The following is a 27,154-nucleotide window of genomic DNA, read 5'->3' on the forward strand; positions in this document are numbered from 1 at the left end:
ATGAAGACCTGCACGATCGACTATGCTTTTGTATCAGACAGTGGAGAATACTGGTGTGAGAGTGGAACGGAGCGAAGTAACACCATCAATATCACTGTGTCAAGTATGTTTTCTCAAAGTTAAAATCTGAAATGTGAAAATTATACAATCCATCTTTTATAAAGTCAGAAGAAGAAAAAAAACGTACTACACATTTTTCAGCTGGTTCTGTCATACTGGAGAGTCCCGTCCATCCTGTGATGGAGGGAGAAGTTGTGAATCTGTACTGTAGAAACAAGACGACTTCCTCCAATTTTACGGCTTATTTTTACAAAGACAACTTACTCATTGGCACCAGCTTTGAAGGAGAGGTGACAGTCCAAAATGTTTCCAAGTCTCACAAAGGATTTTACAAATGCAAAATACATGGAGTTGGAGAATCACCAGAGAGCTGGCTAGCTATCAAAAGTAAGCACAGCACAAAGGATATGTCGTCATTTTGTTTTATTGTATATTTTGTTTATGGTGTATGCATACCATTCGTAATGTAACACTGCTGGAAATATTCTTGGTTCCAAATTGGATACCAACCTATGCGCATCAGGATTTGTGTGCTTATCAGGATGCATGATACATTTTTGATGTACTGTAGGGGTAAAAAAAATATACGAATTATTGTCTTATATGTCAAAATATACAGTTAGGTTGATACATTTGACAAAGCTTCTGTAATCTTTCATCTGTTAAATGAAACCATCAAGATGTGATTGTCATGCAGATTTTCAGTGGGGCAGAAGGTATTTTTGATAATATGTGGATGTCAATGATCTATTTCAGCTGTTCCTGTTATGCTAGAGAGTCCTACACATCCTGTGATGGAGGGAGAGACCGTAACTTTGTGCTGCAGAAAAAGAATGTCCGCCAGTCTCCCAGCTGTCTTCTATAAAGATGGCATCTTCATTGGGACCAGTTCTACAGGGTACATGACCATCAACAGAGTTTACAAGTCTCACGAAGGGCTCTACAAGTGCAGGATATCTGGAGTTGGAGAATCCCCTGAAAACTGGCTGTCAGTCAGAGGTGAGACATAAACATATTTCAAAATAAAAGCCTCAAGTTTGTTACATATAAAAGTGTATAAGAATAGATTAATTAGTTGTTCTAGGATTTAAAACGTATCTTAATAAATATGTGTCAAATTTTAGCAAGATCAAACAAGAAATTTGCAGCACTTATACAGCAGTTTAAAAAAATGTTCAATGTTGTTTATTTTTATGTCACTTTAACAAAAGTAATCAAACTTTAGGATGGATGCAAGGATGAACTTTAGGGTATTTTTGACTCTATCAAGGAGAATTTAAGGATTAAGGGGCACATTTTGGCAACCAGGAATGTTTCCAGTAACTATGTTGCCTCAGCTTTGAGGAGCTAACACAGGTTTACACTGTTTGATTTATTTACCGTATTTTCCGCACTCTAAGGTGCATTTAAAATCCTTAAATCTTCACAAAAATCGCCAATAATCCAGTGTGCCTTATGTATGAATTCTGGTTGTGCTCACTGACCTCGAACGGATTTTGTGTGGTACACGGCACTCAAAAATCTCTCAAAAAATAGATTGTCGTAGCATTACGGCTACCATAGTCAGGACCCTTGCAGAGTAATCTGGGTGCAATACTCCGTCTCATTCAGGTCCCAAAGTCAAACAAACACTGTCGCAATGCTGAAAGTTAAAGACGGTCTAAATTCTTTCATCCTTAATAAAATGATCAGAGTTGCTGCTTTACTTGGTGTAATAATTAAGTTTAACATCCAGGCATCCATGAAAACAGAATGTATTAAATTTAACAGAGTTAGAAGTTAGCTCGCTAGTTTCCACCCAAACATGATATAACATGTTCTGACTGAGAGATTTTTGAAAAAATTAAAACGTACAGCTCTGCTATCACTTCCAACATAAATGAAGACAGAAAACTAAACAGCAGTGATGTTTGTAGGGTTACTGAAGTTGGGCTAGCTGGTATTTAATAATGTGCTACGCAGTGTTTGGAAGGTTACTTATAAAATGTATTCCACTACAGATTACAGAACACATGCCCCAAAATCCATTTTGTAACGTTTTCCGTTACATTACTCAAATAGAGTAACTTAACGGAATACTTTGGATTACTTAATATATTATCATGCTTTTTACAACTACATGAATGTACTATTGCTGTGTGATTTATTACTATTACTGAAGGCTATTCGCCATACCGATACCAACTAGAATTTTAAATCTTAATATAAAATGAGTAACAGTAGGTTGGACCTAACGCTGCAATTTTTGCAGCGGTCTCGTATAGAAAACTATTCCGCGCGTATATGAAACAGGTCCGCGGCTCTGAACCGTAGTAAAAGGACCTCTGGCTAATGCGTTGGGTTCCGTGTTGGGTTCGTAACCAAAAACTAGCTTTACTTTGTTGTCTGGGTCAACTTTGCTGCTCCAACGGAACTTATTGTTTTGGAGGAAAACACGAACACAGTATACAGTCGAGTCTTAATAGCTTACTTACAACTGGGCTACACTCCCCATGAGACTATATTCTTTAGGGCTATGCCTGTAAAACTCTGTCTATTGCCTTCATATTAAATAATTTTTTGAACAATAATAAATATTTCGTCACATCATTATGCAGGCCACAAGGAGAGATTGAGACACGGGCATTACAGCCGTGTAATCCCTTTATTTCAACAAAGTAACTGTATTCTGAATACCACCTTTTTAAACGGTAACTGTAACGGAATACAGTTACTCATATTTTGTATTTTAAATACATGACGCCGGTACATGTATTCCGTTACTCCCCAACACTGGTGCTACGTGATCGCTAGAGGCACATCGAGTGGTTATGGTCAAACGCAATCGCATGGCAGGATGCTGTAAATAGATCAAACTTCAGACAGGAGAGCAACTGAGATAATCCATCCACAATACGAGGTTAGTCATTAATATACTGCAACAACATCGGAATAGGGCAGCTGCGAGAGAATTCATGAATCAATTGTATGGAAGTGGAGGAAGCAAGAAGAATGAGTTGAATAAAGTTTGACTTATTAGACTGTTTCCCGCGTAATGCGCTTTACAATCTGGTGTGCCTTATGTATGAACACAGACAGTGCACCTTATAATTCAGTGCGCCTTATGGTCCGAAAAATACGGTACTAAATTATATGGTTACAGAATATTTTCTGTTATATACAGGTGAAGCTGTGTCACAGGAGCATCTTTCTCATCCTATGACTGAAGGTGAGAATTTAAGTCTGGTTGACCTTATAGCTTAATTACATGAAGATGATCACATAATACATATGCCATTATATCTAAAATATTCTCTTTTGGGAAGTCTGTCATTCAATATCCCTGATACAGTTAAATGTCTTATAAGTGCTTAAATACATTCATTATCCAAGAAATTCGAGTTAAGTATGACTCAGGTTCTGATACAAGTAATTTAAAACAATTACAGTAACAACTCTATCGTGGCCACAAAAACTAATTCTAACATCAAGGGTAATGCAGTTTTTCCTAGGTTAACTAAACAGTTACAGATATAACTTTGTTTATTACACTATGTGGAGCTATAGTAGCTGTTAAATTTGCAAGTTTGTGTAGTTTTCATGTAGTATTGTGGCAAGAGCCTTGGAATGTATCTTTTGATTATAGTAGTATTATTAATATTTTTAGACCATTTGGAAGCCAACCCAGCATATTGTTCGATTGTACAGTTACAAAACTGAATAACCTGCACTGCAGGTACACAGCAAATCCAGCATGTCCAAATTAACACTGTCGGATTTGATTTCAACACTATTAAAGTGTCTATATGGGTCCACACCAGAGAGTGTTAATTTAACTCTTTTTGGAGAGTTGGTACGTTAACTCTGATTTAGTGTTAAACACCAAATCTGTCTGGAGTTGATAATTTAACACTTGGTGTTAAGAGTTTATATATTAACTCTCAAAGAGTATTTTAGTTTAACTACGTAAGAGTTATCTTCTAATTCATTCTAAAAAGCGGGAATTTTACTGTTCTGAACTTCTAGAAATTTCTTTTGGAAATAAACATTTACTAAAAAGATGCAATGGTTTTTGAAAAACATTTATTCTGAACTGTGCACCACAATTTCAAAACATTTTCTGAAAGATGTAACAGTGTACATGTTCTCACTTTCATTAGAATTGTGTTTATCAAAAGGTCTGACATGGTAAATGCAAATAACAGCATCTCATCACTTATTTCTTCAATACAATATGCATGTCCTTCATTCATCCCTTTGTGGAACTTCAATGCACTTCTGCTCTCCCCCATATTCCATCTTCACAAGCATATCCTGTGTGGAGATTGAATAAAAATTAGTTGACACTAATTAATGGCACAAATAATCCAGTAATCAATTGCAGCACAGTAAAAAAAAAAAAAAAAAGGAATCCTCTTTGAGCCATTACTTGTGTAAAGTATTTTCCCAAAAGACAAAGACACAGGCAACAGGTAATACTGAACTAAATGTAAAACCTCAACCTTTTTAATTTTTACCTAAACCGTGTGCACAAAACTCTGGAGGGATCTATGCTAACGTAGAACCCAGTCAGGACGTCTGCTACTGCTGTTTGCTCGTTTTTTTTTTATTTTGTTTTTTTTTTTATGGGCGATCGTTTTCAGGCTTCAAGTAGCACCATTATACCAACATTTCACATTCTAGACATTGTTTTAGGTGTATTTGACCAAAAGTTTGACTGAAAATTCACATGCAAGCTTTTTTTCAAGGCTGTGGTATTTGCCCGCAAACAATACCTTTCAGCTAGCTAAAACAGAATATTATGCTATCAGCGAGCAACATGGCTAATGCCTTTCACACAGCTTTGTCTCAACTCCAAAGAGCCACAGAAGTAAAAGCTCATAATAATAATTGAAACAATCTTTGAAAAAATGACTTACCAAGCATGGCAAACAACTCAAATATGTAGAGCAAAATGTTCTGAAACGGCTTCACTTCAGCTTCGATTGGAGCCGTGCTGGGGGCGGAGTCTGTGAATTTACTCTGTTGGTGTCATAGCCCCTCTAGGAGTTCAGAGTTAAGAGGTCAAGAGTTAATGTTTCCATTTTAACACCTCCAGATTTGACAGAGAAACACTCATTTTTAACACTCGATTTTAACTACTATCATTTTACACCTCAGAGTTACATTAAAAGAATGTGACTCTGCTTAGAGTAAAATTAACTCTACTTTTGCAAGAAGACTATTAACACCAAAAAATTTAACACTTTTGAATTTGCTGTGTATAATAACTGAACAAGTAGCCGTAGTATTAGATATTTGTGATGATGAATTATCTTTTGCCACTTTCTTGTCTAATACATGTTAGGTTAATATGGCCACAGTGATGTCTGGGAATGTTTTTCCTGTGCGTGTGTTTTTTTAAGTAGTTTGTCACATGAATTTGAATCTCCCCCTTGTTTCTTACCATATGTATGAACTATTTTTGTAACCCCCCACATGGCATATCATTATCTAATATTTTATGTATAATTCACATTAAATGCAATTTTGTATAATCTGAATTCAGGACTGAACTTTTATTGTACATTTATTAAATGTTTCAGTTGGTTCTGTGATCCTGGAGAGTCCACCTTTCCCTGTCATGGAGGGCGAAACTATCAGCCTGCGTTGTAAAAAGAAAGGAGCTCTTCTAAACCACATAGCTGATTTCTATAAAGATGACCTGAAAATTGGAACTGGCTATTCTGGGAAGATGGTCCTTCACAATGTTTCCAAGTCTGATGAAGGACTCTACAAGTGTATAATCTCTGGAGCTGGAGAATCACCAGAGACCTCCCTGGTGGTGATAAACAGCAGTTTGGAAAATCAAAATGGAGAAGGTATTTGCTTTCAAGTTCATGTATCCTTTAAATTATACATGAAACTCTGTTAGATCTAACCATTTAGCAGTGGAACATTGTGGGGTTTTTTTTTTAGGTTATTTAATTAATTTGTGGCATAGCCACAACACAAATAGAAATACCCTAAAGTTAAATACAAAAAAATAAATAAAAAATGCAACTCTGCCCATGTATTTTTGACCACTCATGAGGGTTTTGAGGCCTGCAGTATGAGCAGATATGCCCAGACTTCCCTCTCTCCCTACCTCCCAAGGCAGCCGAGATGTATAATCTCTTTAATGTGTCCTGGGTCCAGCCCAAGGCTTCCTTCCACTTGGACATAAAAGAAACTGTTGAGTATAAATGGCATTGCAAAATCATTTTTTCAGTGTTTATAATAATTACCCTCAAGTTTGATGGATCACCAACAAATTGATAAAGAGATTAAGTAAACATTTACACTTTAAAAATGTGGTAAAATGTTTTCTAGTTGTTTCAGTAATCCTGGAGGGCCCTGCTCATGTGCTGGAGGGTGAAGCTGTAACTCTGCATTGTAGAAACAAGACACTGTCTGCCAGCCTTCCAGCTCTCTTCTATAAGGATGGCATTTTCTATGAGGTGCCGTGTTAAGTCTAATTGTTGAATGTTGCCATTGTGTTTCTTAAATTTGTACAGTCTTAGTTTAAGCAGTAGGATCAAAGCCATTCCTTTGATTCTGACCACCTCTCCAGCCACTCTGTGCTGGGGGAGGTTTTATTGTAGATACATCCTATCTGAAAGATCTGTTTCTTTTGATGTAAGCTTCCTGGGTTTATGACCCTTTGGTCAGCAGGAGGTCACACACACACACACACACACATTTACATACAGTGCCTTGTCTTTGTAACCAAAGGGGGGTTGCAAGGGGAGGTGCTTTGTAAACTATTGTTTGAAGTTTGTCAATAAAAGGCAGCGAGAGGAGGCCACCATTTTGGGGTTCTTTGTCGTGCTGGACACAGACGAGGCCTCCCTTGTGCAAGTAATGGATCGATCGACTGTCTTGTTTTCTTCATGATGAATAAGTCTCTAGAATTAGCGGGGTTTGTGGAAACACAGACCCAACATTTATTTGGTCCTTCGGAGCCGGAGCCTAACACATTGCATCCACCGAGGAGAGGGAGAGGACGCCACCGCAACGTCTGGGATGATTGACGTAAAGCCCTGGTGTTTTTGGCTTGCCACCAGGCCGGGAAGTTTGCTCCTGACCGCCCCTCGGGATGGATGACGATTGACGGGATCCAGAGGCTCTTCCCATGAACGTAAACAAACCGTGAGTACAGAAGGCCTTAGAGAGCGGCTACGGGCTGTGCGTTAAACGTGAGTCCGGGAGCGCGCTAGCCGCGTGAGAGAGACGCAGGCTTCTCCGCCATTTGGGGCGTAGAGAGTTCTCTGCCATTTGGGGCGTGGAGATAACCTAGGTTCGGCGTCTCCGCCGTGAAGGAGTCCGGAATCTCCGCCATTTGGGGCGTTAGAGAGTGTCCGAAGGTTGAATTCTCCGCCATATGGGGCGTTTGAGAGTTTTCAACAGAGAGCGCTAGCTGTGCGTGCAGACGCAAGCGATAGGCCTATGTTGTGTGTGTGTGCGGGCCAGACGTGGTCTGCGTGAGTGTGGCTGATTGTTGTCTTGTAATGGAGAATAAAATGTGTAAGTCTGCCTTAGAAGGAGATGTAAAATTTATGGAGAAATTTTTACCAGGCAGCACGCAGTATGTAGGTTGTTGGCGTAAGAAATGTGGATTTGAAGGGACATTAGTGGAAGTTAAGTGTAAAATGCTGGTAGAAAGAATATCTGTAAGTGTAGCAGGTAAAACAGGTAAAGCGAAGCAGAGGAAGGAATTGCAGTTAGCAGTTGCTAAGTTGTGGCTGGAGCAGGCTCAGAAGAGGAGAGAAGCACAGAATGTTAAAAGAGCAATATTGCAAGAAGTAGTTGTGAAACCTGAGGATGAAACTACAGCTCAATCCACTGCAACTACTCTAGAACAACACCGTAGAAAAGCATTAGGAAGAGCAAGAATGTTAGCAGAAAGTAGAGTCAGAGAAGAGCGTGAGAGAGCAGAGGTAGAAGTGGAGGAGAGATTAGAGGCATATTAGGAGCAGCATTGAGTCGAAGACAGACTAGGCAAGAGAGGAGACAGAAAGGAAAGAAAGTGAACACAAACGTTACAACTACATATCCATCCCTGACACAACACAAAAAAACAAAACATATGGTGTTTCTGTAACAGAGTGAAGATGAAGAAAGTTTTTCTCCTGATCAATTCCGCGAGTGTGAGAGTGTCTGACGTCATGGTGTGTGTGAAAGGTATCCAGCTGGGGCAGACGTGATTCTGCAGGTCACCTGCCCAGTGGACAAAAAGAAATAAAATAGTTGTGTGGATGAATGATGGCACGAAGAGTGTTTGGTGTTTCTCAGTCTGAAACAGCTGTAATGCTATTTTCTGTTTTGGAGAAAAGTACAGTTAAAGAAAAAAAACAGAGAGAGATGTGTGTTGTTTTAAGCAGTGATGAGAATAATGGAAGTGTGGTGAGAGATGAACACAAAAACATACTGAAAATGCATTAACTATACTAACCCCACATGCATATACACATACAATGATACTCATGAGACCAGACAGCATCTTAAGCATGAGATTCTGTTTGTCATCTTGTCCAAGTCACTAGTAAGATGAAAGTGATACATAGACTAGTGGACTGAATATTATAGGAGGACAGATGGTTGCATCATAGAGGAGGAAACAGAATGCTGATGAGAGGTCTTAAATGAGTGAGTTGAGTGAGCTGATTGTGAGTTTCTGGTGTGTGAAGAAGTTTTACCATGGCACACATTTAGTTACATGAGAACTAAAACTTATTATGTGCTAAGACAACAGGGTTATGCTGTATGTTGTGTGTATGGCTGATTGGATGAATGTTTGAGATTAAACTGGCTGTTTGATTTGTCTTTTATTACTAAAGTTGAACCTGCCAATTGGGTTGTTACGATTTATCCCCCTGGCATGAAGAACACGTGTCATGATTTAAACAAGGCCTATCTTTCCTTTATTTTCTTTGATTTCTCTTATTTTCTTTCTTTTATTTTGTTACTTTCATGGTGCACTGAAAGTTTTGTTTGATGATCTCTGTTTGAGCAGATCTGCACGATTAGAATCGAAGCGTCATCAAGAAAACTGTTGCAAAGTGAGCTTCTCCAAAATTAAAATGGGCTCTTATTTGGGACAATCAGGAAACAAATTCCTGTCCAAAAGGATTCAACGAGGAAATCCAGTCTAAATTATTTTTCTTTTTGAAATGACGTTGTTTTGCTGAGCGTGGAAACGAATGCGACGATAATTTCCACAATTAGCAAAAGAAGGAATCACTGAGTGAATGAGTAAGAATTTTAAAATAAATGGGGAACTGACTGACTGACAAAAGCTGACAAGACTGACTGACTTAACACCATTGTGTGAAGTTAACCCCCACCTGACAAAGGTGTGGATGTATCTCTGTGTGCGTCTCTGTTGCAGGAGCAGGAGACCACAGGAGGAAACTTGGGTCACATGACTATGTGAACTCTGAAAATTTAACCTTTTAGTTTATATTTTTCTGTGTCTGTGAATTTACCATGTGTGTGTTATTCATAGGCTTGTGTTGCTCACAGAGATAACTGTGACAAAGTATGCACACACCTGCGCAGCGCTAATATTTGCATTTTCTTTTCTTACAGCATGCCAGTTCTTCATGTGAATTGATGATGCGATTTATACCAGGACAACTGGTTGATGTTCTTTCCCACTACAGGATTTCTGGGTTTATATGTGAATGACATTCTTTCCACGGCTAGGGTTAGCTAACTTTATGGTGTTTTTATGGCACCTCTGGAACCTGTTGACCTGTGTCTGACCTCCGTTTGACCACAGTCAATGGGTATTGCTAATGTTTGTTTCTCTGAGAATGCTGTGGAGGATTCGGCAGAAGCGGACAAGTGACATGAGTAAAACAAATAAGAGATTACGATATTTATGGAATAGTTTATTATGGGCTCATTTGCTGGCCACTTTTGGACCCATAATAAATATATGAGTGGAGTGACTTTGCTTAAGAGAAGTCACCGATTACATTAATGTTAACTGAGCACATGGGATGATCCATGTTTGAGGCGAATTATGGTAATGATAGTGATTTAATGATTTGAGAAAACCTGCACATGACACTTGTCTCGCCCGTGCTGAATGCGTATTACTTTTTTGATATAATTGTTTATACGTGTGAAGTTTGATTTTATTCCAGATTTTGTGTATGCAGGCTCCTGGTGGAGCCAGTTTTTAAGACAGGGATCCAGGTTTGGTGAGTTGACGCATGAGAAGTGTCCATGCGTCAAGAGGTGAGGTCCAGAATTAATATTAAACAATGTTTACTATTATTGTTGCAGTGATTTGTGTGATTAGCTGTTTATTTACAAGTATTAAACCTATGCAAGTGGTGCATCCATGTTCAGATGAGGCTTTGATGGCCTATAAGTGAAGTTCACTGATTATAATGTGGAATGACGTTGAGATGTTAAATAATTTGGAACAAATTATGGGAAAAAGTAGAAGTTTAATGAGTTTAGAATAAACCCGCAATGATACTTGTCTCTGTGATGCTGAATACTTTATTACTCTTATGATCTACAGTTGGTTGCAAATGTGAAGTTGTTTAAATTTAAGACTTTGTCTTCTGTGATACAGGAGCTGGGAGTTAAACAAGCTGAACATTTAAGTGCTGATTAATGTTCTTACACAGGGTTACAGCTTGGAGTGAAGCTGCTCCAAGGGACAAACCCTGGAGATTGTTTTAGGGAGACTGTGCAACACTCTTGTACATGTCTCATTGGGGAGTTGACACATGGCGAAAGCCGTGTGGCGAGAGGAGTGTCATTTTTTCAATTTGTAGATGTCATGAGGTGCCATGATGAGAAGGAGTGACTGAGAGGATCGCCCACAAAATGGAACCTGAGGGAGCGTGCCAAGCTCCAAAAAGTGACAGCGCAGAGGAGGTCCAGCGATGGACTTGTGGTTCTGTGAACAGCACAAATGCCAGGTGACTGTAAAATAACTAACAGCACTTTTTCCACAAGTGAAGCCAGTAACTTACTATCCTAAAAGATTAGCTCTAGTTGCTCGTGCTTTACCTCCATGCGTGAGACCAGTATGTGCAGCAGCTTAAGCTGTACAATGTTTCAATAGTTTATTTCACCCTTTGACACTGTTAGTTCCACACGAGGTAGATGTTTACTATTGCAGACTAAACTTACATTTCTGTCACCTACAAGACACTTGTCTTTAATGTTACTGTTACTCTCACAACCACACATATTACCATAAAGTGGTGCAGAATTCTGAATCTGCCAAACCCTTTTTGCCAACGGAGGAGGGCACTTCTCATGAGAGTAGAGAGCGCGAGGAGAAGAAGTGTAAGCTGAGGGATGACTTAATAGATGTGCCACTCGTTGAGGGAAAGGTTTGGTTTGTTGATGATTTGAGTTTTACAACAGCAGAGGGACAGACTAGAACACGTTTTACTGTAGCTGACAGTGAGAGAGAGTTATCTATGTAGGACAACTAGCATGTTTCATGTTTGCTTGAGCAGCAGAGATGCTAGCTTTAACGGAAGCGTGTAAAGCTGTAGAGAGACAATATACACTGATAGGCAGTATACATTTGCTACTGTACATTTCTTTGTAGTGCAGTGAGTGAGACGAGGGGTGACAACCTCTACAGGGAAACCTGCAGAACACACCAAACTCTTGCAAAATCTGCTGGAGGCAGCGTTATTAACCAGTGGAATTGCCGTTTGTAAATGTGCAGCACACATGTGAGGGAAAGATCCGGTTGCATTAGGGAAAGTTTTTGCAGATAAGATCGCAAAAGAGGCAGCTTTAGTTAAACATGGTGTTAACCTTTTATCAGTACAGCATTAGCAGACATGCAGGCCCACTCACCTACTGCAGGACAATAGTTGTGACTTACAGAGGGAGCAAGCTTGCAGGATGATTTTTTATCTGTGTGATAAACCAGTACTGCCTAATAATTTGTATAAGACTGCTGCTATTTTGAGCCATTGGCTATACCATGTCTCAAACAGGAGGGAGATGAGCAGTCGTTATACTCACTCTAGGATTATTAAATACTTTTAAAAAAAAACTTTTTTGCAGAGAGAACTAATGGAACAGTAAAGTTAAGATTTAGGAAGACAGGCAGGACATGGTTAGACTGTATAGAATAAGTACACGAGGATTACTCCAACAGAGAATGGTCTGACTCTTTGAGATTACACATGTTAGAGGATTTAGAGTTAGAGTTCCAGTCTTCTGTAGTGATGATAGAAAAGCAGAAGAGAGAGCATATTAGCAGATTAGATGCTTGAAAATGTTTAAAAGTAAAGTAGTCATGAGAACAAATGATCTGCCAGATGATTCTGTTTCTTCGCAGGAGCAGAGCCTGAAGTCTGGAGATTGGATGATGATAAGGCCATGGAGAGGAAGTGCTGGTCCAGTCCATGGTGGGAAGGTCCATATCGGATGCTGCTGACGACGACCACAGCAGTGAAGATTGCTGGAAGGAACACTTGGATATATCAAGCGCACTGCAAGAAGGTGACGAACATTCAGGCCAGCTCGGAGTAAGTGGCAGGAAGACCGGGAACAAAGGGGGGGGAAAGCCTCCAGGGCCCCTCGTCTCAATCCGGTGAAGAAACCAACTGAGCCACAGGTACTCATCAGAATGGCTGGGAATGTGCTGTGCATCTTCTTGTGCCTGTGGACCCTGAGTGGGATGACAGGGAGCGCACTGGGACAGAGCGAACCACACCAGGTACCCGCATGGGTTTTCAACAACTACTGGTGGCAGTTTAAGAACACAACCGCTCACATAAACAACGAGACCAATGGTTATGCTTGTGATGCCACTGGCTACACATTCTTCTGGACTGTGGCCCTGTAGCATCACTGAGAGCGAGACAGTTTGTTTGGTTGCTTTAGCAACACATCCAGGAACACTGCCAACTTTTCAACTGCTCTGAACCTGAATGGAAGGTTGATTCACCAGTAGCTGGGAAGGTGAACTGCTCTGGTAGGACAGACCTGCTCGTCTGACTCAAAGAATATGACTTGTTGCAGGACATTATACAGTTAAACGAACTGGAAACAGGCCAAATGCCTATGTGTATGAAGGACAATGGATTAGCCCAAGTTGGAGATTAACCATGGAACATGGCAACATCACCTATTCTTTTGTCTTCTGCAAGAAGGATGTAAACAGAGAAGCCTTTTGTCTACATTTACATCATGAACACTTGAGGTTTTGAGCCAAGAAGATCAAAACAGCTTGATCCAATTTCCTTTACAAAGCTTTTTCTGCGGTGACAACAGGACAGGAGAAGAGTTGTAAATGCAGATAATTCACAAGTTGACTCTAACCCCCACAGGATGCCTACAGTGAGAAGATTTGGGGGGTTGATAGGAGTCATAAAGAAGGGTGTTGACTTGCTGCAGCTTTGAAGTTAGCTGAGAGCCACATGGACAAACAATAAAGTCAACTGATGCATTTAAATACCTATGTCTATATACAGTTGGATTGTAGTGACACATGATTTTTGAGAATGATGATTCTTCTTGTTTGACCTTTGACATTCAGTTGTTTACTTGAAGAAATACATAATGAATTGCACGACAGGAGTAGATCCGCCACAAGGCTGGATAGCTTGGTTACCGTCTGGTCCTTGGTGGCATCTTCTTTTGAAAATATTAATTCCTGTTTTTGAACTGTTGACATTGATTTGCTTATGTACAGGATGTAGTTTACTGTGCATGAATGAAATCTACACTGACACTGTCTGAACAAAGGGTGCATAAGTTGAAATTTAAGAACAATGACAAAAAGGAGGGAAATGTTAAGTCTAATTGTTGAATGTTGCCATTGTGTTTCTTAAATTTGTACAGTCTTAGTTTAAGCAGTAGGATCAAAGCCATTCCTTTGATTCTGACCACCTCTCCAGCCACTCTGTGCTGGGGGAGGTTTTATTGTAGATACATCCTATCTGAAAGATCTGTTTCTTTTGATGTAAGCTTCCTGGGTTTATGACCCTTTGGTCAGCAGGAGGTCACACACACACACACACACACATTTACATACAGTGCCTTGTCTTTGTAACCAAAGGGGGGTTGCAAGGGGAGGTGCTTTGTAAACTATTGTTTGAAGTTTGTCAATAAAAGGCAGCGAGAGGAGGCCACCATTTTGGGGTTCTTTGTCGTGCTGGACACAGACGAGGCCTCCCTTGTGCAAGTAATGGATCGATCGACTGTCTTGTTTTCTTCATGATGAATAAGTCTCTAGAATTAGCGGGGTTTGTGGAAACACAGACCCAACATGCCGTAAGGGACATTATTACTGAAACGCTCTCACACACACTACTGAAACGCTCTCACACACACTACTGAAATTTTACCTCTCACACACACTACTGAAACGCTCTCACACACACTACTGAAATTTTAGCTCTCACACACACTACTGAAACGCTCTCACACACACTACTGAAATTTTACCTCTCACACACACTACTGAAACGCTCTCACACACACTACTGAAACGCTCTCACACACACTACTGAAATGCTCTCACACACACTACTGAAACGCTCTCACACACACTACTGAAATTTTACCTCTCACACACACTACTGAAACGCTCTCACACACACTACTGAAACGCTCTCACACACACTACTGAAACGCTCTCACACACACTACTGAAATTTTACCTCTCACACACACTACTGAAATGCTCTCACACACACTACTGAAACGCTCTCACACACACTACTGAAACGCTCTCACACACACTACTGAAATGCTCTCACACACACTACTGAAACGCTCTCACACACACTACTGTGTCACTGTTCTGTCCAGCCATCCAAGCATTGCTCAAAATAACACGTAGGCTGGTTGTATTTTAAATTAAAGGATTAGCAAAACCTACATTCGGAGATAAATGCTCATGAATTCTGAAAAGCACGCTTTATCATTCAATATTATTATGTACCATTATTTAACCAACATAACTAGATTCTTTTAAAAAGTGCATTTTGCATGGCAAGGTTTTATTTATATATTTTTTAAGTAATCTTACAATGGGATAGAAATATTTTTTTAAATTTAGGGTATCATGATGTTAGAAGAGACACCATGGTGTGAAAGACGATGCAAAAAGAAAAATTGCAAATGTTTCTTCTTAATATGCAAATTTCTGGTCTCTTTGCAGGGCTTCACAGAGATACTAATCTCTTTTCTGACAACTTTCGTGATCTCCTCCTCCTCTTAAGGGTTGTTTTCACTATTGTGATGGTGGCTCTGCTGCTGCTTTTGGTGGGACTCCTTCACTGTGGGAAACTCAGCTCTAGACCAGAAATTACACTCATAGATAAAAAATCAGCCATATAAATGTTTTTAAAGCCCTTGCAGCCTTATGCTGTATACATCCTGAAAAAAGACCAGTTGTTATGATTAAAAGCCTTAAACCCACATTACCAATACATTCATGCCCATGATCATGTATATAAGCTTTTAACTGTAACTATATAGATAGATAGATAGATAGATAGATAGATAGTCAAACCCATACTTGAATCCTCAGCAAGTCATCTGTATCCAGTAGTGATGGTAAATTTGTTTTTTTTTACTGAATCAGGTTTTAATGAGTCACTTACCAAAGTGAATCGGACTTTTTGAGTCACTGAGTCAGTTGACCAGAGAATCCAAAAAATGTACATTTTCACTCAAACTTAATTTGTTTCTCTTTTCATGTATATCCTACTGCTAAGATGAGTGATTCTAAAAGAAAACAACTATTTTATAGAACAAAAAAGAGCAAAAAAAATTCTATAGGGAACATTTATTTTGTTTATTTTTATTTTATTAGTATTTTCCTTAAATGTGTCAAATATATATTTTCTCATCTAAATGTCCACTGAGCTGTGAGCCAGGGAGCGGTAATGCGCCTTAACATTGGTGCCAACCAAGAAGAAGAAGAAGCTGTGAGCCAGGAGGGAGGGGGTGAGTGAGTGAGTGATTCATTCGTGCAATGATTCAGCACAGGAGGGAGGGGGTGAGCGCGTCCTGAGTGATTCCTTCGCACTATGATTCAGCACGGGAAGGGAATGAGTTAGTGAGTCCTGAGTGATTCGCGTACCCTACAAATCAGCACAGGAAGGGAGGGGGTGAGTAGCTCAAATGTGTTGTTAGCATGTTAGCAGAGCGATGCTACTGTGAACCGAGGAGCTATTGTCTTGATGTGAGATTCTACTCAGGGTTTTTTCTTCCATTTCAGAGCAGAAATGTTTTTGTTAAGATACTGGATGTTGTGTTTTTCTCCACAATTTTAATTATAAGCTAGATATATTTCTAATAATGAAACTAACAGCAAGAGGGATGAGTCAGTGAGTCAGTTGGAGTTGAGTTACTGACTCATGAATGATTCAAAAGTGATTCTCGAGTATTGAACCATTCGTTCATGATTCTTCGCATCATTACTTACTACATCATCACCACTAAGCGTCCCTAGGCTAGGCCACCATGCTAACCAACCCTACGTTATATATAAGTGAGTGTGGCTCCGGCAGATCCCAGGAACATCTATCTATCTATCTATCTATCTATCTATCTATCTATCTATCTATCTATCTATCTATCTATAGATATATATATTAGGGGTGCAACAATACATGTATCGGTATTGAGCTGTTCAATACAGTGCTTTCGGTTCGGTACGCATATGTATCGAACAATACAAAATTTTTTAATTTATTTTATCAACTTTTATTCTGACGATGCTGTCTGTGTTGAGAGCTCAGTGGATCTGCGTTCGACTACTCCGCCTAGCCTGCACTGTCGAGCGCAGATCCACTGAGCGCAGCGCAAGCTAGCAAGACAGAAGTTAAGCTCGTTGCAACATGGCAACTGCCTCAACGCTACCCGAAATTGAACCTCCCCCACCCTCATTCAGATCTGGCGTTTGGAACTATTTTGGTTTTCATGTGACGTATGACCCTGAAGGTAAGCGCGTCATGGAAAAAAGTAAAACAGTATATCAGATGTGCCACGCGATGCTCAATTACATTGGTGGGAACTAGTGCGTTAGCACAGTTTGCTCGTTAACGTGTTGACGCTGTCCAGCCCCACGCACGGGGCGATCCGCGGTAGCTCGTTAACGGAGATTTGCCGCATTATGGAGTGCATGCGCGAGGTCAAAGAATGGCTCCTAGGAAACTCTCTTATCCTAAATGATAAGAAAACTGAAATCGTGGTATTTGGCAGCAACATTCCTCGTGGCTAACTTCGTGATGCCTTTGGTTCCCTTACCAGCTCCCTTTCTGACACTGTTAGCAATCTGGGCGTGTTGCTTGACAGCTCGTTCAAACTCGATAAACAAGTGTCTGCTGTAGTTAGATCTAGTTTCTACCAACTCCGTCTCATCTCTAAGGCTAGGCAGTATGTTCTGCATAAGGACCTGGAAAAGCTCATCCACGCCTTTGTGACCTCAAGGCTGGATTACTGCAACTCACTTTATTTTGGTCTTCATTCTGCCCTCCTTCATAGACTGCAGACAGTCCAAAATGCTGCAGCACGCATTCTGACCAGAACTGGGAAGTTTGCCTGTATCACTCCTGTTCTAGCTGACCTGCATTGGCTACCCATAAAATACCGCATCCAATTTAAAATACTGCTGCTTACGTTTAAAATTACCAACAACACAGCACCGAGCCACCTTAAGGAACTCCTTAAATCGTATGTTCCTGCCAGAGCATTAAGATCATCTACTCAGTTACTCTTGGTGCAGCTTAGATCTCAGCTGAAGTCTAGAGGTGACTTTGCTAAGGCCTTATAATACTCATGTTACTGCTCTGTCTCTTATGTTAAGCACTTTGGTATACCGCTGGTTTTTAAATGTGCTCTATAAATAAAGATTGTTGTTGTTGTATGTCTTGTGTGAAGTAACAGTGGCTCTTCCTTCTGACAGTTCAAGAGATAGGTTGACAAAAAACAAAATCCCCCACATGTAGCTGTGGCTTCTATGCTGCACAGAAAAAGGGAAGTACTACCCTGTCACGTTTTACTTGTATTCAGTTAAATAGTGAGGCCCATGTGAGGTACAATATGGAGCTCTGCATCAAACTGAGTGAGTACTGATCCTCATTTGCATCTGAATCAACATTCAAATAAAATCCATGGATGTGTGTGTCTATTAAGCGGTTTGTTAATGCTTTTTTCAGAAGTCACATTTATTTATAAAGCACAGTGCATGTGAATTTAAACTGAGTGATTAATACGATTTTTATATGATGCAAGTGTTAATTCTGTTGCCTTAAAGAAACCAGATCATTTGGTAACTTTAAATTGCTTCTGCTGATCGCTGTCAGCTGGACACTGAACTAAAAGTATATAAAAGCCAGACTAGTATTATTGCTATTATTATTAGCAGCAGTAGTATTAGTATTTTTTGCTGTTGAGATTCCATGTCTTACATATAAAGACATCTGTAATGTGTCATTTTTTTTGTCTCTACAGTGGTGAAAATGCTGTTGCTGCTTATAGCTCAAGACCATAAATATTGTATGTATGCTAAAGAATGTAAGACAAACTTTTGTTAACAGAGACAAATGTCTGTAAGAATACACTTACTGGTGACTTTATTAGGTACACTTTGCTTGTGCCTGGTTGAATGTAATGACAAACCTGTTGTTGAATCAGTGATGCCTCGGTGTGAGTGCCATCATGACACTGCACATTAAACCCGATTTTCATTCCAACCTTTACTCCCTTCAAGCTGGGAAAATGTAACGGTCAGAAAAACAATACCAACATAAATTGCTATTATACTATTTGTATTGTTACTTTAAGGGTGCTATCATGAAATCAAGGGGTGCTTGAAAAAAATGTCTATCTATGATAAATCTGTGACTCACAACAACCCATTTGGCACCATGCCACATTCAAAGTCTCTCAGATCATTTTGTTTTCTATTCTAATTGTTGATTTGACTGATTAGCCATTTTGTTAAAGAGCAGTTGAACATATGTCCCTAATAAAGTGACCGGTTAGTGTATATAACAATTACAAATACTAGACATGGCTTATCTTTCTATTTCCTAAGAAAATGATTTGGAAAAAAAAAGTATATTGTACTTTTATTGTACTGTACTTGCAAGTGGGTGGTCCCTATTAAATTCACTTTTTTTGCAGAGTAGATATCAATCTCTTCATCTAGTCATTTTTTTATTTAATTTTATCCATTTACTTATTTTTGTGTGTGTGCAGCAGAAGGAGCTTATCTTCATGTTCATCCAAATAGACTGCAGTTCTTTGAATATGACTCCATCTCATTAAACTGCTCAGGGTTTCATGGCCCAGCAGAATGGAGAGTGATCAAAAAGCTTGGCTTAAATTCTACTCAGTGGGAAACATCAAAAAAATTCTTGTACATTAAACCTGCCTTTAAGTCACACGGTGGAGAATACTGGTGTGAAAATGAAGATGGAGAGAAAAGCATGACTGTCAGCATCACCATCACTGGTATGTTTACTAACCACTAACTTCACATTTTTCCAAAATTTCAACATGCTACTAAGACTCAAAAATCAAGATGGACTTGAGTTAAATGTGTTTTTACAGCCATCTTAACTTTAGTCAGGGGGGATGTCAATGTATTCATTTTTATTATAAATCTTCTTGTTTTTTGAGGAGGAGATGTGATCCTGGAGATTCCCGCTTTTCCTTTTATGGAGGGAGATTTTGTCACTTTGGGCTGTAGAAAAAAAGGAATGCCTTCCAGTCTTCCACCTGATTTTTACAAGGACGGTCACTACTTGGAAACTGGATATGCAGGAAAGATAACCATTCCCCATGTTTCCAAGTCTAATGAAGGACTGTACAAGTGCAGCTTTTCTGAATCTCAAGGGAAATCACCAGAGAGTTGGATGGCTGTGACAGGTGAGCTATGACATTTTTTTAGCACAATGGATGCATAATATTTTCAAATAAACTATACAGTTCTGCATTTGAGCAAATGCAATGCACAAATATACACGCAATAGTCTCTTTGCTATATTCTAAACTTTGTGTAGTGGTGCTAGAAGAAAATTAAAGTTTTAAAACAGGTCTCTGCAGTCTCTGCTTGCATGTAAGAATATAAAATATCAGGCATACTAAGGAAATGCTTGAACTGAATTTTATTCAAGAATAAAGCCACACTTTGGGGTTTGTAAAGCTCTAGTTTTGTAAGGCACAGTGTTGCTTTGTGCAACATCAACATCAGCCTTCAACCATAATTATAATTTTCACTCTTTCATGTCCTACTATATAATGTTCAGATTTAGCATAGATTATGATTGAGTAAGTGGAGATAATATTTCATCATTATTATTATTTTTTTTAACATAAGTTAGATAACTAATGTAACCAGGACAATGTTAACTCGAAGAAAGGTGTATTTAGCACATAGAGGGTGGAAAAGGTGAGTAAAGAAGAAATACTCAATGCATCATGGGAATCCCCCAGTAGTGTAGACCTATTGTAGTGTAAATAAAGGTGGATTCAGGAGCAACTGATCCAGCCCAAATCTTAAGTCTAATCTTAAAAGTAGAGAGGCTGTCTCCCCAACCTAAACTGGAAGTTGGTTCCACAAAATAGGGGACTGAAAACTGAAGGCTCTCCCTCCTGTTCTACTTTTAAATACTCTAGGAACAACAAGTAAGCCTTTAGTCCGAGAGGGAAACGCTCTAATGAGGATTTTTTAAGGACATCTTGATAATAATGAATTACTCCAGCATAGAAGTAATAAATGCATGAACAAGTTTTTCAGCGTCACAATCCTATCTCCAGAATTATTAGAATGAATCGTCTGCTGACCATGACTGTGCAAAAGGTCATTGCAGTTTCTTTTGAGTTATTGATTTAGTTGATCTAGTGAGAAACTAACACTGTCTTCACTCACGTCAAGGGAATATAGATTCGATTGTTATCCATTTCATCATCTTGAAATACTTAACAAAAATTAACAAAATACAATATTGTATATTTATTGTGTTAGCAGCACATGTTGCTCCCACACCTCAGGAGACAATACCTCAAGATGATCAAGAGACTGAACAGAAGAGCTCTCCATCCAGGTCCACTGGACTCTCCATCATATTGCCTGCTATGTTGATCATTTTGGCTGTGGATGTGATAATAGTGGCTGGACTACATTACTGCCAGAAACACACAGGTTTCTTTCTTTCTATATTTGTGCATTTACTTATTTATTGTGCCAATAATTTAAGGTGAACAGAAAATTAAATAATACAATTTAATTCATATGATGTTCATCGAGGTAGATATCAGAAGAAGTCTTTTGCTCAGTTTGGATGTGCAGTAAAGCACTTATAATAACAATAGATTAATATGTTCAGTAGCAAAACAAGGCAGAAAGAGAAATAATTTTTGGAATTATTAAATGGATGTTTATTAATGTAAGATTACCTGTTTGTTCTTTAACTTTTTATTTATTGTTCTTCTTTTTATTTTATTTTGTTCCACCTAGTAGCAAGCTCTTACGCTGTCATGTCAGTAACAGGTGAGTAGTTTATAAATTCAAGATTCAAGGTCTTTATTGTCAATACAACAATATACACAGTATACAGCGTACCAAAATGCCGTTTCACCACAAACCCCCCATTTTGCATTTATGAGAATATAAAAAATAGACAGTGTTGGGGAATACATTACGTTACGTATTTAAAATACAAAATATGAGTAAATCTATTCAGTTTAAAAAGGTGGTATTCAGAATACAGTTACTTTGTTGAAATAAAGGGATTACATGGCGGTATTTTCTTGTTTCATATATTAGGCTATGCCCTCTCTATTTTTGGTAATTCCACGCCGGTGGAAACCCAAACAAAAAAACGTGGTCATGTGCAATTGCAGTAAAGTGAGATGATTGTGCAGTAGGTATTGAATACCAGGTTCAGGTTATGGTCAGGTTTTAGTAGAGAAGACAAGCCAAAGACATGTGCAAGGTGTAAAATTTGCAAATATAGCATAACGTAGATGTGTTCAGTGACCATGTGACTGAGGTGTGCGAATAAGCATATTGTTCCAAGGTCCAGTTTGTAGTAGATTTGTGGAAGTTTGTGTTGTTTTTGAGTCTTTTTGGTGAGTATTGTAAAAGTGTTTGTAAGAGTGTTTATGTTTATTTTATTAATCTTACACTCATCTCTCCTGCGAAGTTTTGAGTCTCAGTGAACTAATTGTAAAATTAGGAAGCTGTAACACAGTATCACCAAGAGTGAGTGTTTTTATGTGAGAATGTCTTTCAAATAGACTAATGAGTAAGTTATCTTTCTGTCACCACATACTACTTATTTCAAAACTTTTTTTATCTGTTTCAGTGTATGAAAATGTTCAGGTAACTCATCTACAAATGGATACCTACAACAATGAGACAAAACAGAAAAAGAAATGAGGTACTCATTTTACATTTTATTATTATTATTATTATTATTATTATTATTATTGTTACTTTATTTAGGAAAACCATATAGGAAAACTATATATTTTTCTATAACTTATAGAAAATATATATCTTAAAATATGATGATAATCATGATATCATAATTTATAGTGTTCTGTATTTGACATATATTTATATTTTTGATTTGCTTGATTGTTGACTGACAATGGGACACAAAGAGCATTATATTAGTGTTGAAATAGACACGAACCTATTCAGGGTGTGCCCCACTTGCTGGGGAAGTGGAATTAGTAAGAAAGCTCCTCCAGATGATGATTGTTATGAATTGACAATGAATAAAACAAATTACATTAAATTAAAATATCCAGTGCCAAGTCAAGTCAGTTCATTTATAAGCACAAAAAAACAATACTGACCAAAATACTGTTCAACTATATCATGAAAGCAATAATAACAACACAATACACATAACCACAAGAAAAAACTAAAAAGAAATGTGAAGGCTCAGTCTAGATTGAATGCCAAGGCATGAAAATTAGTGTTGAAACAGGTTTTGAAAAGTGTTACTGAGTGTTGGTGAGGTCCTAATAGGAGGCCAGGCTGTTCCAAAGTTTACGGGAAGCTAGAACAAAGATACAAATTCCTCTCTTCTTTAACTTCTTGGTACAACCAGAAGCAATTTAATGACTGAAACAAATAAAATATTACAATCAAATCCAAATGCACAGGCATTTGGATTTGGATTTTATGTTTTATCCTAAGAGCCTCAGTGGGTAAAAACTAGCTCTGACATCAGCATTTTCTTTCTTAAATGTAAAGATATTGTCAAAAACCACGCTTAATACCAAATGTGTTTTTCAGAGGGTCAAGATCACCTTTGAAGTAGGAATCTACAATTAATAAAAGATCACTGAACATGATTAAAAGTGCTGATTCTGCACTATGATGCGCTTCTAAACCACTCTGAAATGATCCATCCAAGTGATGGTTGAATAGATTTCTGATTTTCATGCTTTTCATGTTGCTTTAGCATTTACTTTCATCTATTCAAGATTGGTTGCTCTTAAGCCACCAGCTTAGAAGTAAGAGCTACGTGTATCTTACAACACTTACAACTCAGCTCTCAATACAGATGAGTTTGAGTTGAACATGTTTACTGGCAGATGTCTGACATGGAAAAAAAAAAAGAAATAGGAAAGAAGTGATTAAAGATTAAGTTTATCTAAAATTCCACCGTATCAAAACATGTGTGTTTTAGTTAAAAGGTATTCGATAATTATTTAGCATTTGTTTTTAATTTTAAAATCTGTTGCATACAAAAGGCAGGGCATGCACTTAACAGAGTCCAATAAATAATAAGTGAATATTATAGTAAACCCAATTTGCAAAGGTCAACTTTAAGTGCTATTTAACTACAGCAAAGAGCCATTTTTATTATGTTAATTGCTATAGGTGTTATTAGGTGTTATCTTCATATAGTATACTGGCAGCTGCATTTATGTTTGACTCGTTGACTTCAGTTACAATACATGTGACTTCTGGAAGAGCAGTTGCATAACTTTTTGTAACTTCTATGGCCAGTTTTCTTATATTGGGCATGTAATACACTGTCCTGTATAAACTTATTTTTTAGCCCATGTGTCTCTTTATTTGTACCTGTATGATGTGGATCTATTAATTATACATTTAGAAGACATGTACATGTATTAATTAGAAACATAATAAAAATACATTTTCAGATTCAGTTTATACAATGGAATATAGAAAACAGCATATTTGTCAGATATATACACTACTGGAACTTTAACATTATGCACTCCACACTGTATATAAATGCCACTTGTTTTGCACATATTCAACTCTGTATATTTTATATATTTTATTATTATTATTATTATTATTATTATTATTATTATTATTATTATTAATTTTTTTTTAATTTTTTTTTTAACTATTTAATTTGTAAAAATGTGCATACACACACACACACACACACACACACACACACACACACACACGTAGGAAAATATTTAGTATACACATCCAGAAATGCATACACTATTATATATTGTACATATATTTATTAGTGTCAGGTTGGCCATTCTTGTATTTTGCTCGTTTGTGTTGTTGTGTTTGCACATCTCTGTTGCTTGTGGGGCTCGCACACAAGAATTTCACTCGCATGTGCTGTGCCAGTGTGCCTGCACATGTGATGTGACAATAAAAGTGATTTGATTTGATTTGATTTGATATGTTCATGAATTTATGACATATCAAGACTAAAACAAACAAAAAAGAAACCTTGAAAAGCAACAAACATTTAGAATTACTATTCTTAAAATGTTTCAACATTTCAAACTTATATTTGCCTTCCTATTAGAGCTTCAATTTTTGTTTTTTAAGGTAGTGGTTTATTATAGTTTAGCAGTTATACCACAATACAGTTTTACTTTATATGCTGGTAGATACTGTGGTTATTGTGAATATAACCGTTGGATGTTCGCTTAACCTGAAGTAGACATGCAATGTGACAGATATAACTGTGGCTTAAGACATTAGAATATATATAGAATGCAATTTAGAGTTCCAATTTAGAGGCCCTTTAGAGGTCACCTGCCCTCTAAATGCAATAAATAAAAATAAAACTTCTTTTTATAATAAAAGTAAAAGAGAAATATATCTATAAGATAACATCATGCAGCAGTGGATTTCTCAGTCTGTCTTGACTCTGGACACTTGCAGTTTTTACACATGGAAATCACATGTGTGCTAAGATGCAGGATTAGAACACAGGTTTAATCCGAATAAACTACTATTTTTCTGCTCGTTTCTCCTTATAAAAAACGTCCTTTTAGCACCACCGATATAACCAGATAAGGCAGCAAAATAACTGAACTAACATTATCATTAGTGTAAATGATCCCGATGTTTGTGGAGGACCGTAAAAGTGATATTCAGCTGAGCATCATGGCCCTCCTGTCCTCCACAGCTTTCTGCCAGTGTTCAGACAGCATGAACGGTGTGCATTCTAAAGTAGAGGCTTTTAAAGCAAGTAGAATGTGAGTTCTATTTGACGGACTGACTGACAATGAGAACACAGCTGAACATAATCTGACACATAGGAAGTAGAACATGTGGAAAATAAACAGTGAACATGAATGAACTGAAAACACTGGGTCACAACCCAGGAACCCTGACATTACTCTTCGTCATGCTGTTTGAGCATTCAGCCATTTTTGCAACAAAATTATCCACTACCACACTTTCCGCATCAGCTTTGTCAAGTTAGTGACTGATTTGTTTATTCTTTTAGCTTTTGCTGCATTTTTCTATTTGTTTTCTTTCTTTGTAATCTTTTTTCGATTTCTGTTGTGTTTTGTGGTGTTTTTAATTTGATGGTGTTTTCTTGCACTCCTTTTGGCCTCTCAGGACCACTGTAACTTTTGCTATTTTTTGTTAAGTGCCATGGTTGGTTTACTTTGCCTTAGGATTGTGTGTCCAGAGTCAAGAGAGACTGAGAAATCCATCAAGGCGAGAGGTGCCCAGACACAAGGTTTTTCTACTCTTGATGATACACCAGGACAAATTCAACAGTGTGAGGAAGAGGAGAGGAAGAAGTGCCAGCTCAGAGATATATAGAAGAGCAGAGGTGAAGACACAGACTGCTCTTTCTTGATGAAGGCTGTTAGAAAAGTTTAAAATAATTAGCAATGGTTAAATAAATAAATTAGCACTGGGCAGTGAAAAGGTATACATTTAAAAAGTTAAAGTGTGTAAGCACTCGCACCAAAATATCCCTGAAAATAAACGTCAAGCATATTAACTTCAGTTTTATGTTTCTTCAGTTAAACATGAAATATTTTTGCTTTATCTATGTGTTTGTTTCATATTGCTGTTTATACGCTTTATATATTTTGTGATAAGTTCATCTGCTGCATTACATCGTATTTTATAAGCATGTTATACATCTGTATCATGCTCTGTTAGACCCATTCAGCCATTTAAGGATCAGATATCTTTTCCATCTGACCTAAGAAAATTATATGTCATGATTTTCTCACCCCAAAGGGATACAGGCTATTCTTCATTTTATCAGCAGCTTACTCGTTTATAAACAAGAAGGCCCAGAGGTAGCACTGACGGTTGCCAGAATACTTTATAGTATGTAACTTTATTTGTTGTGTTTATGAAATGTATAGTTTTATTTTTTGAAGAACCTTTTGATGTAATGTGATGTGCATTATGTGTTGAGTCATGACTGAATGGCTGAACTGCAGCACAGAAATAAATTAGATCTAATCTGGACAAGATGATAACTTTGATTTCTTCTCTATTACAGCACAGTTTTTAAATAAATAAATAAATAAATAACTGCCTTCAGAAAATGTCATCAGAAAAATGCAAAAAGATATTAAATTTTTTATTCAGTTAAACCTTTTCACCAAAAGAGCAAATGGCTCTTGCTAGAGATTTAATCAAACAAGCTGAAAAAAAAGAAAGCTCAAACTTTACCTTCATGTATTTGAAAAACCCCACATCTAAAGTTGCATTCATCTTATTTAACTCTACTCAAATAAAAAAATATTGTTAGGTTAATATTGTTAGGTGTGGGACGGAGAGATTTCGCAGGTCTTTCCTCCCCACTGCTGTCAGACTCCACAACAAAGACTTTAACTGAAC

General features: G+C 37.9%; 1 protein-coding gene across 1 annotated transcript; it reads left to right on the top strand.

Annotated features, from left to right (window-relative positions):
• On the top strand, window positions 1-26,392 carry LOC308408641 (Fc receptor-like protein 5; the record flags this gene model as incomplete). The annotated part of the gene is made up of 13 exons (XM_080901008.1): window positions 1-103; window positions 817-1,059; window positions 3,224-3,268; window positions 5,625-5,900; window positions 12,395-12,584; window positions 18,024-18,139; window positions 18,529-18,591; window positions 19,279-19,533; window positions 19,702-19,950; window positions 21,050-21,226; window positions 21,542-21,574; window positions 22,392-22,466; window positions 25,963-26,392. 12 exons carry the CDS (start codon window positions 1-3, stop codon window positions 22,463-22,465), a joined length of 1,824 nt encoding a protein of 607 aa, XP_080757134.1. The 3' UTR covers window position 22,466; window positions 25,963-26,392.
• Between the last annotated feature and the right edge of the window lie 762 nt (window positions 26,393-27,154).

This window comes from Rhamphochromis sp. 'chilingali', assembly GCF_963969265.1.
Source record: "Rhamphochromis sp. 'chilingali' genome assembly, chromosome: 1".
NCBI lineage: Eukaryota > Metazoa > Chordata > Actinopteri > Cichliformes > Cichlidae > Rhamphochromis > Rhamphochromis sp. 'chilingali'.